The sequence below is a fragment of the Parasteatoda tepidariorum genome, chromosome 10 (assembly GCF_043381705.1).
Source record: "Parasteatoda tepidariorum isolate YZ-2023 chromosome 10, CAS_Ptep_4.0, whole genome shotgun sequence".
Taxonomy (NCBI): Eukaryota; Metazoa; Arthropoda; class Arachnida; order Araneae; family Theridiidae; genus Parasteatoda; species Parasteatoda tepidariorum.
The window spans coordinates 71,006,389-71,020,591 of NC_092213.1; the positions used below are offsets into that span (position 1 = coordinate 71,006,389).

The 14,203-nt window shown below is 34.5% G+C and overlaps 2 protein-coding genes and 1 long non-coding RNA gene across 3 annotated transcripts; all 3 read right to left on the reverse strand.

The window, feature by feature from the left end:
• Nucleotides 1-2,375: 2,375 nt before the first annotated feature.
• LOC139426658 (uncharacterized) lies at nt 2,376-3,050 on the reverse strand. The gene is made up of 2 exons (XR_011637887.1): nt 3,016-3,050; nt 2,376-2,932 (listed from the first exon to the last, which is right to left on the reverse strand). It is a non-coding gene; the product is annotated as an uncharacterized lncRNA (long non-coding RNA).
• A 5,384-nt stretch (nt 3,051-8,434) lies between these two features.
• Nucleotides 8,435-9,667, reverse strand: LOC107453089 (uncharacterized). The gene has a single exon (XM_016069771.2). It carries the CDS (start codon nt 9,665-9,667, stop codon nt 8,435-8,437), a length of 1,233 nt encoding a protein of 410 aa, XP_015925257.2.
• A 109-nt stretch (nt 9,668-9,776) lies between these two features.
• LOC107453090 (uncharacterized) lies at nt 9,777-10,727 on the reverse strand. The gene has a single exon (XM_016069772.2). It carries the CDS (start codon nt 10,725-10,727, stop codon nt 9,777-9,779), a length of 951 nt encoding a protein of 316 aa, XP_015925258.2.
• Between the last annotated feature and the right edge of the window lie 3,476 nt (nt 10,728-14,203).

Consider the following 14,203-nt stretch of genomic DNA (forward strand, 5'->3'; position numbering starts at 1 on the left):
AAAACGATCGGCTTGATCGTAAAGGAAGGGTTAGATTGTAATTCCTTCAGCTCAGTGTCTTTTGATTGCGCCTCCGCCATTGCCGCGTAATCTATCGTACTAGGTAAATCTTTTTCCTACTCGCTTGTCTCATTAAATAATTCAAACAAAATAAATTCCACAATAACTTTTAAGAATTAAGCGATTATTACATTAAAGTTAAAAATTGTTTACTTAACAGATTCAAACATTTTATTATTGTAAAGCAGAACTTTGTTTTCAATTCGAATCTGTTAGATCACCATTTGTAATTTTTTTTTAATATTTTATTTATTTTCAGTTATTTCAACAAAGAAGATTTTAGCAAAAATGCGAAAAGTTAATTACTATTAATGTCTAAGAGAATTATTTTTAGCAGCTGTTTTGTACTAATTATTTTAGTTGTATGAATTCATTATACACAGTTTTCTAATGTTCATGAAATTCATTGGCCAATTGAATTGTCCCTTATTTAAATGCAAGTGGGATTTAATAATTATTTCATTTTATAATGGCAAAACGGTAGATAAATAACTTCGCTATAAAGTTTTGCGTGATACAGGCCGGAATATTATGCGACCTGTCATTGGTGTTAGCGATTGGAGAATCGTGTAATTATTAAGTCAATATAAAATAAATAGAAATCTATTTTTCTCCGTAAAAAATGACTTGAATTTTGTCCCAAAGTTTAACAGTTTATTCAAACTTTCTTTCAGTTTGCCAGAAGAATGGAATTATATTCCTGGATCTCTTAATCCAGCTTTTCTTCCCTCACGAGGATACTCTGCAGAGCATTTTAAGCGATCTAAATGGTGGGAGGGCCCAATTTGGTTGAAAGATCCACCACAGCTCTGGCCAAAAGATATTGTCCATCCAGATTTGGACATTATCAACGCCGAAAGAAGAAAAACAGTGACTTCAACAAATCTATTCAGAGGTCAAATTCCGTTGTATGAGACTTTCACATCATGTCAAAAAATGATAAGAGTAATTGCTTGGATTTACAGATTTTATAGAAACATCAAGAAAGAGTGCTACGGATGAACAAAAACAGCTGACTATTGTAGAAGTGAAAGGCGCTGAATTTATGAAATACGCGGCAGAACAGATGCCTAACAGAAGAAACCAAGCCTTGCTATACTTCATTACGAACTATTAGCGAATGATGAAAGCATTATACAGGTCAGAACAAGAATAGCTATGAGGAACATTTAAGTACCCTATTGTTCTACTGTTATATCTTATTTTTGAATAGAGAAAAATATATTTAAGGAATCAAAAATGATTTTCTAAAATATTGCGTTGTGAGAATTTCCAACTTCAACTAACATAATTTACTAGATATAACATATAGAAGTGACTTAAGTTAATTTTAAAATTACTAGCACGTTTACTATTACTGCAATAATAATCTTGATTAGCTGAAAGATAAAAGTAAATTAAACTTAAAGGATTCACATCCAACAACATAACTAATCTAGACTAAATGTTTCTTTAGGGATCGGGCATATGCGTAAATCCTAGCGGAATTTCGAAGTCTTCGTCAGCGTGATAACGATGCAATACGTGCCCATGATTGTCGAATCGATGCCCCTCGTTTGACCGCTGTCTAGTTGTAACACCATACCCTTGGTCTCCCGTTGTACGTGCAGGGTGATTTTCACTGCATTTTAACGAACAATCACCTTCGCTTATGATACCCGCATCTTGTAACACATTTAACGTCGGAACGAATTCTACAGCATCGACGTTTAAATTCGTTCGATTATAATTTCTTTCTGTCTGCGCTGCACCTGCTTCCTCCTCGACCAATATACCTGCCTCACTCTCTTCGCTACCTAGTGACAACCAAGTCACGTTCTCAGCGCATTCCTCGAAGCTGGATGACTGTCCTTCGTACGTTTGAGCGCTTTCAGAGTATAACACGGTGAACATATAACATGGTGGTTGCTTTATTATGGCATTGCATAATTAAATATTATCTATTTTATTTAACCATTTATATATAATACTTAATGATTAAATTTAAATATTAAAATTTAAGATCAAGACTGACTGGCCGAAAAATTAATCAGTAATCAGCACGTGTATAAAATTGAGAATAAAAGATAAATTTAAAACTCAAGCATAGAAACTGTAAAATGAGAATAAAGCTGCAATCAAAAACTACTCTTAAATCTTATGCTATAAAATCATTTATAGTGATGGTAACACGTGCTGCGAAATAAATTAAGATCATAGGGTTAGTACAAAACATTTGAAACGCTCAATTCTCTAGAATAAAAAAAAGATTTTTAGAATAAGATCAAATCAAATAACTAATCAGAACAGAAACATCAAGGAGAATAGAATCAGAATATACTTACAAAACATTTTTATTTTCTTGGCTATAATAGACAAGTACTTAAAGTACTGAAATTTTACATCAATTTTATGATTTCAAAACACGAAAATAATTTGCCATCGTAAATCCATTCTGGCAATGAAATATTAGATTGCTAAAACAGCAAAGAATTTAGAAAAAAATTTTGAGATGAGAAGAGATTCTTCCCATTCTCTAAAAAAATTCACTCCCTAATACTGGAGCTGCACACTCTCACACTTTTCTTTTGCTAAGGGGCCGAAGCCCCCTCGCCTCACGAAGACCAACCACCAACTCTTTTTTTTGTTTCAAAGCCCGCGGCAAGGATGAAAATCAGACTGATGCCAACATAAACGAAAAGTTTTTATATTTTGTCTTCGGCTTATCAGCCTTACACTTAATCGCCTCATCTTTAGCGGAATTCCAAGAGTCTCATTCCTTCATCTGATTGGCTCCGCTGCCGTTCCATTGCCCAATAAGAGATGAGTGCATCCCGAAAGATTTGCTTTCTTCAGACACTGCTTTCCATGTTGTTTTGTTTACAAACTGAAACTAGAATGTCTTTGAAATATGTGAGAAAAGATTTGTGAGTTCTTGTGCAAAAGTGTGATAATATTATTAGCAAGAGTTATTACACTAAATGTTAAATTCCTATTTAACACAGAGTATTGACGTAGAATGTCAGCAACCTTCGCTGAGTCAAAGGAAAGTGATGGCTGTAGTAACTTTGTCTCCAGTTCATCAAAACGTCGCGCTGCTAGTTTTGCGGTATCTGTCAATTCTTCTAGCAAAACCGCGAACTCATGTTGGTGCCTACTTTCGAATTCGGATAATTGACGCGTCATATGTTTCTCCCTCTTCGAGTCCCGCTTTGTCGCATTTTGTTCCATACGATGGAGCAACTTAGTCTGTTCTGCGACAGCCTCATTCCCACGCTCTTTTAATTCGTAAACGGCAGCTTCGATCCTGACGCCACTTGCCATCAATTCAGTTAGTTGGTTTTTCAAGGCTGTAAACGTCCCTAACCGCTTGTCCATTAGCTTTGTTAACTCTGAGACGACTAGTTATTGCCTAACTTCGGGGACATCATCAATTGCTTGGAGCATCTGCAACATCGACTCATCACTGCCACCCTCGACCATCTGTAAAACCATTCTCTCCTGCACTGCGGTGACACTGTCTGTCATTAGCTCCCTAAAAGTGCACACCGTCTCGCTAACATTTAGAAACAATTATCCAATGAATGTCCGCTACGGTTACAAAAATTACAAAATGGAATTCGGCAATATTTAGCTATGTGGCCTAACTTGTTACACTTAAAGCATTTTTTCTTTGAGTCTAAAGATGATTATTAACATTTCGGGTCCTGTGTGAATTTTCTTTATTTGAATGAAAGCCCTGTGCATTTAGTTGAACTTGCATATCATTTAATTTTACAATAAGCTGTTCAATTTTATCAGTGAGGCTATCTATTTTGTTATCTGGTCGTTCTCCTGCTTTAGCATGTATAGTAGCTGCTAGCTCTAGCGGTTCAATAACCTTAAAATTTTCTTCGAATGTTTGTGCATGCTTCTTAAATTCATTATAGCTGTTTAAAGCCGTTGAGGCAATTCCTCTCAGTAACTCCACCCTCAGACCCTGTTTAGCAGCTGACAACAAGAGTCGTTGTCGATAATCCTCAAATTCAGTACTATTATTATTCGGTACACAGTTGTATGATATACCTTCTAAGTGGCTGAAAAATTGCCTGGCATTTTCGCACGGCAGTTGATATGTGTGTGTAAGTTTAGTGATATTTAAAGCCATGTTTGACTTCGTCTCAAACCTATGATCCCTTAAAGAATTAACTGTTAAATCAAATTATTTCGCTTGTTTTAAATTTCGTTGTGTGTTTATAAATTCTTGTGCTTCGCCAGTGAGGCGTAAAGATAGCGCAAAAATTTAATCATTTACATCCCAGTTGCAGTATTCTGCAATGGAATTGAATTTGTCGAAAAATCTGGAAAAACTCGAATTCCCATCAAAATTAGGGATAACGGGTAAAAATTCTGAGATCGTATGGCTTTTGACCACAGGAATAATATCAATTCTGTTTGCTGCAGTAGGATCCGAAGACGAAGTGTCTGACCGAGGTTCTGCCATTTTCGATATAAGGCTTAAGTAATAAAATTTACAAGAAATTTCCTACACCTGAAACGCGCCAAAAATTACAAAAAATTAAAATAAAATCAAAGGCTTTAATATTTGTGACTATATAAAACATAAAATAATATCCTGATTGATATTACAGGTGACGTTTATGTATTCCATTCAATAATTAACCCTATCAATTTACAACACGTGCAATCCATGTTTTCTTGTTAAAACTCAAATATCTCATGAAAATCTTAAAACATTCCTAAAACACAAAATATATAAAACAAGTTGGGATATTGTTTTTAACCCTAAACTTAAAAGTTCACGTGATTGACTAAGATTATGAGGAGTTAAGATTCTTTTCAATTCTCATAAAATGAACACAATTATACAATTAAATACAATAATCCTTAACAATAACAAGAGAGTAAAAATGAAGCATACGCAGATGTAGTGCTTCGACAATAATAACGCGCTCATATAGCAGTAATAAAAATTTATTTAATCAAGATTTAAGCAATCATTCATATATATATATATATTATTAAAAGTTATTTTAATCACAATTAAATTTAGCATTAATAATTTTACATTACTTACGGGGGGACAGTACTCCTTTAAAATGTAGCGAAATGATCAAAAAATTATGGTACTTTAAAAATCTGTAAGAAAATATCTAATGCAGATAACTATATGAAATTTTCAGAAATAAATAACAGAGAATCATAATTTTGATAAATATAAAAAGTTTAATCCACATGTTTATAGAAAAAAAATTATAAAAACAAATATTTTGAAAAAAATAAATTTTTGTTTTTGTGTTTAATCATGTATCGCGCAGGATATTTCACGTAAATTTCACTCAAATTCCAAAATTTTTTTTTTAATTTAAAGATAATATTCAAATTAACATTTTAGACTAAGGAATATATTTTGAAACAATTACAAAATTTTCTAGGTGGTCTTAAATGGAGGAAATCAATTTTTCATAAAATTTTGAGTAATTTTTTTTTTGTAAAATTTTTAATTTATGCATTGGATTTATAATAATAGTCTATTTTGAATAGATTGATGTTATGCACATTTGCTGAAAATTTCAAGAGAATTGCTCGATTAGAACAAGAGATNCATAATTTACTAGATATAACATGTAGAAGTGACTTAAGTTAATTTTAAAATTACTAGCACGTTTACTATTACTGCAATAATAATCTTGATTAGCTGAAAGATAAAAGTAAATGAGACTTAAAGGATTCACATCCAACAGCATAACATAACTAATCTAGACTAAATGTTTTTATTTAAAGAACTTAATCATAAGTCAAGTTAGTTTACAATTTAACCCGCCAGGACGCGCGCCTCCCTTACGTACACAAAAGCGCGCGTGGGGTCCTTATGGACCCCACTAGCCTAAATTATAGTTAATACTTTTTTCACTGTAATATTTGAAAACAAAATGATTATAATAATAAAATTTAAGTTTTTAAAAAATTAGTATCACACGAAATCTTTAAAATACTCACAATAATCAAAGAAAATAGCATATTTATTATACGTAATACTCTATACTGTCTTTTATCTTTTCTTTATTTATGAAGTTTTGACATATACTAAGTGTGGTTTCTTTGCACAAAATTTTTTCATATATTACGCATGTAGTTGATCATTTTTAACTGCTTAAATTTAAACAATTCAATACAGTGTACGCAATAAACTAAAATATTCAAAATACACATAAATTGAAATTTTCACACTTATTGATCATTTGAGAAGGGTAATATACAAAGTTTAGCAATTGGACGTTTAAAAATTCCATTTTTAGTTTTCACTAATACTTCTCTAATTTTATTATCTTTACCAGAATACACTTCAAGAACTCGACCAAGAGGCCAGTTACATACAGCCAAATTATCTTCTTTCAAAAATACCTTATCATTAATTTTTACATTGTTTTTCTCAAAATACCATTTTGTTTGATTTTGAAGTGTACTCAGATAGTTATTTGACCAAAGCTTCCAAATTTGTTGTATAACTTTTGCCATACTTTCAACCTGTTTTCAGGTACTTCAGTTAAACTTGGCTTGGCTATCGCTGTGAGGGACGACCTACTAGAAAATAGCAAGGAGTTAAAGCTTCAAAATCCTCATGGTCACATGATAAAGGGTAGAGAGGACGCGAATTGAGTATGCCCTCAATTTGGTTAAGAATGGTTAAAAATTGTTCATAAGTAAATCTAGAATTACTCCAGCCTCCCTAAGGCCCCCTTGATGTGGCGCTCTTGGTGGAATGAAACTCCACTCAACGCGTTCCTCGCATAAAAAATTACTCGAATTATTATCACATTTACTCAAAATTTCTCTAGGTCTTTTTAGCTCTAATTGCGTACCAACAAAATTGGAAGCATTGTCTGAAAAAATGCGTTCAGATTTACCTCGTCTACTAAAGAATCGCTTTAGAGCCGCGATCAAGGCTTCACTAGTTAGATCTGTAACTATTTCGATATAACATGCTTTACTTTAGTGACCATGCACACAAATACACACCTTGTTTAAAACTCATTTTCTTTGATTTGGATATTTAATCCAGAAATGTCCACAAAAATCCAATCCTACATAGTTAAATGGAAAACTTTGAGAAACTATCTGGGTTGGCAGTTGACCCATAATTTGTGAACAAGTAACAGGGTTAGCCTTAAAGCAATCTACACAATTATGAACTAATTTTCTACACATATTGCAACTGTTTAACGGCCAGTATTTTTGTCTAACAATAGATAACAAAGTTTGCGGACCAACATGCAATTGTCTTTTGTGGATCATTTCAAGAATTAAATTGGTCAGTCTATGATTGTTATGAAGGATAATCTGGTGTTTTTTGTCGAAACTCAAATTTCTGTGTACCAATCTGCCACCTACACGCAAGACACCTTCAGTATCTAAGAATGGTGACACACCCTTACTGGACAAGTCCTTCACTTCAAATTCCTTCACTAAAAATTTATAACAAGTTGCACTCAATAAAAACAGATTTTAACCCTTATCCTGTATTGAGTCTGCGGCATGCAGATGTAGAGTTAAATCGTCTCCGAATCGGCCACACTCGGCTGACACACTTACATTTGTTATTTGGGGAACCTCCACCCCAATGCAACACCTGTAAAGTTTTACTAACTATTCATCATATTTTAATCATCTGCCCATGTTTTAACCGTCATCGTCTAACCTTTTTTGGTAGTTCTATTTTAACTCTTCAGGATTTGTTAGGTGACTCTCATCATCCTAACATTTTTGCGTTTCTACGCGCAATTGGTCTTCTATACTGTATATAACTGTCTTATCCTATTCACAATTTTATCTGATTTTATTCATCTTTGAATACCTCTGTCACGTTGTATCTAGTTTTTAAATTCCGTGTGACTTTTAATGAAGAAAATTTGTAATATGCATTTACCTTATTTTAAAACCGTTCGTTTGGCACAGCATGTCCTTCTTTGGACTTTGTGCTATTAAACCCTACATTCAATCAATCAATCCCAGTAAAATTCCACTTGTTGTACCAGCCTTAAAAGTATTGTTTGGATTGGATTTCACAGATCTTGAGGGGTCCAACTTGTTTGTATAATGGATTCCTACAATTTTCGATGAACCTGTAAAGATAATTTAAAACACATACAATTTTATGAAAATTATTATGTAAAGAAAGGATCTTGTTCAAAAGGTTATGGTCCAAAGTCAGAGTTTTTCTTTCGGAATTAAATTCTTCCGAAGAGTAGTCGTATTCATTCGTCAGCGGGGAGTTTGTTTGCTCATTGGATAACTCACCTTGTTCCAGGAATGCTGGGCCATTCCACCAAATTTTTTAATTGTGAATGTCACGAGGGCTTAACTCACGGGTAACAAGGTCGGCAGGATTAAGAGATTACGGCACTTGGGCCCAGTGACAGTTTTCTGTCAAGGTTTGAACCTTGGAAACACGATTGGCGATAAATGTCTTCTGGTGGTTCGCAGGTGTATTCAACCACGCTAAAGCAATCGTAGAATCGGTATGAAGTACAGTTTCACTAATTTCTAATCGTAAAGATGCACGCAATTTTTGCACAAGCTGGGCTAAAAGAACACAGGCACACAGTTCAAGGCGGGGAATTGAAATCACTCGAATTGGTGATATACGTGATTTGCTTGCGAGAATATTTACTTTAGCACTATGTGAAGTGAAACATTGAAGATAGACTACAGCTCCATAGGCTGCTTCAGACGCATCTGCGAATCCCTGAAGAACAATTCGTTGAAATTCGTCCGAAAGAATAAATCTATCAATTTTCACATCCTCGATGCACTTTAAAGTTGTCACAAAATCATTCCAATCCTCGGTGATTGGATCTGGCAGAACTTCATCCCAATCTAGTTTTTGCTGCCACAATCGCTGTAATAGGATTTTAGCTCTTGTCAAGACTGGTGTTAAATAACCAAGAGGGTCGTATAATTTAGCTATCACGCTGAGAACTTCACGCTTAGTGTACGATGATTTTACTGCGGTTGACGCCTTGTAAACAAACTTATCTTCGAATGGCTTCCAGCTGTTGCCCAGAGCTTTGACCGACAAGTCATTATCGATAGAAAATGAGTGCTCGACATCAGATGAAGATGAACTGTTCCACAATTGATCAGAATTCGAAGACCATTTGTGAAGTTTCATTCTGCATGACTGCAGAGAATCTCGCAATTGGAGTTGTAATTGACGGGCAGTTTCTAGATTCTGGGCTCCGCTTACAACATCATCCATATGGGCGTAATACAGAAGAGCTTCCGAAGCCAAAGGATATCGATATTTATCATCTTCGGCCAGTTGTTGCAGAGTTCTTATTGCAAGGAAGGGGGCATTGGACATTTCGAAAGTTACTGTTTTCAACCTGTAAACTGTAACTTCAGCATCAAGTAAAGGTTTCCACACTATTCTCTGAAGGTCTCTTTGATCTGGATTTATCAAGATTTGTCTGTACATCTTTTTTATGTCCGTAGTAAAGGCATATTTGTGCCTTCTAAAACGAGAAATTGTTTCAAACACATCTTCCTTTACTTCACCCTTCATTAAAATGTCATTCAAACTCAGGCCTGTTGTAGTGGGAGATGAAGCATTGAAGACGACTCTCATCTTTGTAGTCAATTTATCAGGGCGTAATATTCCATGGTGTGGTATGTAGTAATGTGTGGGCGGCACACTTTCTTCAATCACCTTTTCCAAATGGCCCAGTTTCTCATACTTACGCAAGAAATCCAGATATAACAAAAAATACTCTTGAGTCCCTAGACAAACGCTTCCACGAACAATTAAGTTGCCTCAAAGCTATGTTCTTAGACTGTCCAAGACACGACGGGTCCTTACTCAAGAGCATTGCAACTACATATCTACCATTTGCATTTCTTCTATGGGTGCTTACAAAATGATCCTCACACAAAGACGCGTCTGTGTCCTTTGCAAATTCTACTTCGACATTTTCAATTTCCCAAAATCGTTTTGAAGTTTTATTCAAGTCATCGTCAAGAATCAGCCCACAATGAACATGACCAAAATCTACCTGATCAACGCCGCCACTCACGACAAAACCAAACACAGTATTTTGCAACAAATTGGAATTTTGAGCATAAAATCGTCCTGGCCTTAACAATTCGTAAAACACCTCCGCACCTAATAACATATTAATTTTCTCAGGTTTGTTGAAATTATTATCAGCTAATGACACGAACTCTGAAACACTAACATCCGCATCAATTATTTTGTTTGGAATGAGATCAGTAATTTTGTCAACCACTAGCATCGTTAATTCTCTAACAAAACTCTTATCCTTATTTGCCACTAAAGTTCTAACACATTTGTTTACTACCATAGTTGCATCATTAACACACGAAACCATTGTATTTATTTTCTCCAATCTTAATTGCAACCTCTCCGCGCACGCCTTAGTACACAAACATGATTGAGACCCAACATCCAGCAAACATCTAACTTCAATCCACTCAGAAAATTTATTTTTAACATGTGCGCGAACTGTACTCAGAAGTACGTTTTTAGGTTTGTTTTTCTCAAGGCTAGTCGCTACAATTTGCGGTGTCACTTCCGAAGTTTCCTCTTTCTTCCCTGGAACGAAAGCTGGGGCATCAAATTTGAATTGAGAAGTGGAATGATTAAAATATTCACGCGGGAAATGAATCATAGTATCATGAGTTTTATAGCAAAAACAGTTTTTCTTTGGACGGCATTCACTTAACCAGTGGGGTGCGAAACAACAAAAACAAATATTATTCCCATTTAATACCTCAATTCTCTCATATACTGACATACTCTTAAATTGGGGGCAGGTAGCGAGGGGATGTATATTTCTGCACAGAACACACTTCGAATTATTAGTCTCCGCGACAAACACTTCAGATATATATTTGTCTGTTCGCAAAGGAGAATACTTCTGAAATTTATTTTCTCCCACGCGTTAACCCTTTAAGTAAGCTTTTGGAAAGACTCTCCCTGCTGAAAACACCATCGAGTATATCGCATGTATACTTCGAGAAATCATTCACCCTGTATATGGCAAGCCTATGTTTATCTACGATGAGAGATTCCCCGATTTTGACTACGTTTTGCTCCAACTCAGCCTCTGTCTTGTGTTCTTTTCGCTGCCTATATTTTGATTTAAGTTATTTATATTTTATCCGGATATTCTCGATAGCTTCCTATTTGGCTTTCATGTCGCCAGCGAGATCCATAACCTGTCTCTTTAATAATGAATTCTCTGTATTTAGAGATTCACACTTTAAGCATTCCTTTTCAATACATCTGGGTATACTTGTGATTTTGGAAATAATATCTTTTTCACGCTTGCTCTTATTTTGGGATACCATCAACTTCAGCCTGAAAAGGAACAATAGATATTAAGTAAAAGAAAATTTAATATTAAAAAAATGATCTTAGCTAATTTAAACACTGTAACTACAAACTAAACAGGACTGTGGCAAATATGATAATTTTTATATAAACGTTAATGTTCTAGGACAATGTCTTATGTATATAGGTTTATTTACAACTGTAAGAATCAAATTAAGAGAAGTGGAAATCTTATATCCTGCGAGGTAAGTGAAGGAGAATTAAAGTTATGTTCATTTCTGCAGCAGGAATCTTTAGCAGAAGAATTTAAATTATTGAAATCATGCAAACCAGTGCATGTTACTAGCAAACTGAAATTTTTGTTTCCATTTTTTGATAATTCAGCAAACGTTATCAGAGTTGGAGGGCGTCTAACAAATTCTGATTTGCCCTATGAAAGCAAACATCCCATAGTTTTGCCTGAAAATCATAGAATGTCTGAGCTTATTTTATTAAATTTACATAAATCAAATTGTCACATAGGTGCACAGGCACTATTAAATTTGTCAAGACTAACAGTTTGGATAATACGTGGTAGGAATTCGGCTCAAAAAATTGTTCATGATTGTGTCATTTGCCCTGAATTTAATCCTAGATTTTTAGTTCAAAAAATGGGAGATTTGCCTAGTGTTCGATGTAAACCGACTTTTCCTTTCTTAAATACTGGTACTGATTTCGCAGGACCTTTTTCGTACAAAACAAAAATCAACGTATAGGTCCGTTTCAAAAAATATTTATTGCTATTTTCGTATGTCTTGTAACTAAAGCTATTCATTGAAATTGCTTCTAATCTAACTCTGACTCTTTTATTGCAACCCTAAAAAGATTCATTGCCCGTAGAGACAAATGTTCCATATTACATAGTGACAATGCCAAAACCTACTTAGGAGCAAATAGAGAAATTAAACGTTTGCATAATCTAGTTAGTAAACCAGATGAAACTCTATCAAAATTTCTTGTTTCTGAGAGAATTAATTGGAAGTTTATTCCCCCTAGAAGTGCAAATTTTGGTGGAATATGGGAAAGTGGTGTAAAATCATTTAAATTTCACTTCAAACGAACAATAGGTACTTTAACATACGAAGAATTTCTTACTATCATTAATCAAATCGAAGGTATTTTAAATTGAAGGCCTTTAATGCCACTTTCCAGTGATGCTGATGATCTGGATGTTTTAACACCAGCTCATTTTTTAATAGGAAGATATACACTACCGGTCAGAAGTTTAGACTCATATTGAATTTTTAAAAATAGACAAATAACAATTAAAAATGGCTTCTTTTAAACTGAAAATTACATTAAATTAACTTTATTTTGAGAAATGTAGGTACGCATATATCGCTGGTTCAAAATTAAAACGGCACTTCTGAAAACATAATTAGTGTTGTTTGAATGAGAAGTGAGTGCAGAAGTGTCGTTTTAATTTTGAACCAGCGATATGGTAAGAACTATAATTTTATGCATATCTTATGAATTTCGTCCAATCTTGGATTCATCGAAATATCCTCCTTTAGCCTTTATCACAGCAGCACATTTTTTTGGCTTTCTTTCTATTAGCTTTTGTAATGTTCTAGTTCATAGGTGGGGAACCTGCGGCCTCCAAGAGGTTTTTGTGCGGCTCTTTGCCACCTAGTACGAAATGGTAGAGTTCGTTTCAAAAAACAACTATTGTTCATCAACGCCATGACAGTTGCGCCAAAAATCCAGCCAAAGACTGAAAATTCCACAATGTTTATCTAATTTACATATCTAAAAGAAACGAATAATGTTCTATGTAATATTTATTTGAAAATAAATTAAAATTACAAAATTTGTTGGTTTCAGATCTCCCATTTGAGTGTCACACCTTGCTTTGGCTTCTCTGACTCGCATCTCTAAACGCTTCCCTGTGGCGATCTTCAGCAAACTGTAGTTAACAGTGCGTGCTTATAACAGTTACACGGCTTATAACAGTTGTTAAAGATATTATTTGATATTCGTTTTTTTATCCATCATGTCAAATAGTAAGTGAAGAAAATTAGGTGATGAAAACAGAAAATTTAATGTAGAATGGGAGTTAGATTTTTTCTTTACTGTTGAGAAAGATAAAATGATGTGTTTGTTGTGCAATACAGTTTTAAATACTTTAAAAAAAGCGAATGCAAATAAACACTATTTGACTCATAAAGAACATAAATATTTCGCTGACTCATAAAGAACATAAATATTTCGCTTTAGAAGGTGAATCACGAAAAGCTGCACTTCAAAAGTTGAAAAGTGAGAAGCATCATCAGCAGGCATCTTTTAGTGTCTTTGTAAATCAAAATTCCGCTGCAGTTGCTGTTACGTTTAAAATAGCACATATACTTGGAAAAGGGGGCAAACCATTTAGTGACATTGAAATAATAAAAGAATGTATTGTTGAGGCAGTGAGTATGTTAGATCCAAGAAATGTCGACAAATACAAACAATTACCCCTTTCACATACCCGGTAACAACCCCGGAATTTCCGGAGCATCTCCGGAAATTCCAGTGTACTCCGGGCACTCCGCAAAGATATACATTTTACCCGGAAAATAAACCCAGTAGCTAATTTTCACATTTTTCTTAAGATGACGTCACGTCTAAGATGATGAAGTCTTAAGATGATGACGTCTTTTCCCCGCCCTCTTGTGGTATAGTGCTGACGTCACCGAACCTGCAGAGCTAGAACTGGTCGAATGACGTCACCATTACATTAAAACTGTGGTGCGAGCCTGTCGTATTTACTTTTTTCTGCTGCCGACGCTAGGC

Bases quoted from the DNA above. Each gene is read 5' to 3' on its own strand.
- LOC107453089 (XM_016069771.2), bottom strand. From the start codon at position 9,667: ATGAGAGTCGTCTTCAATGCTTCATCTCCCACTACAACAGGCCTGAGT.
- LOC107453090 (XM_016069772.2), bottom strand. From the start codon at position 10,727: ATGATTCATTTCCCGCGTGAATATTTTAATCATTCCACTTCTCAATTC.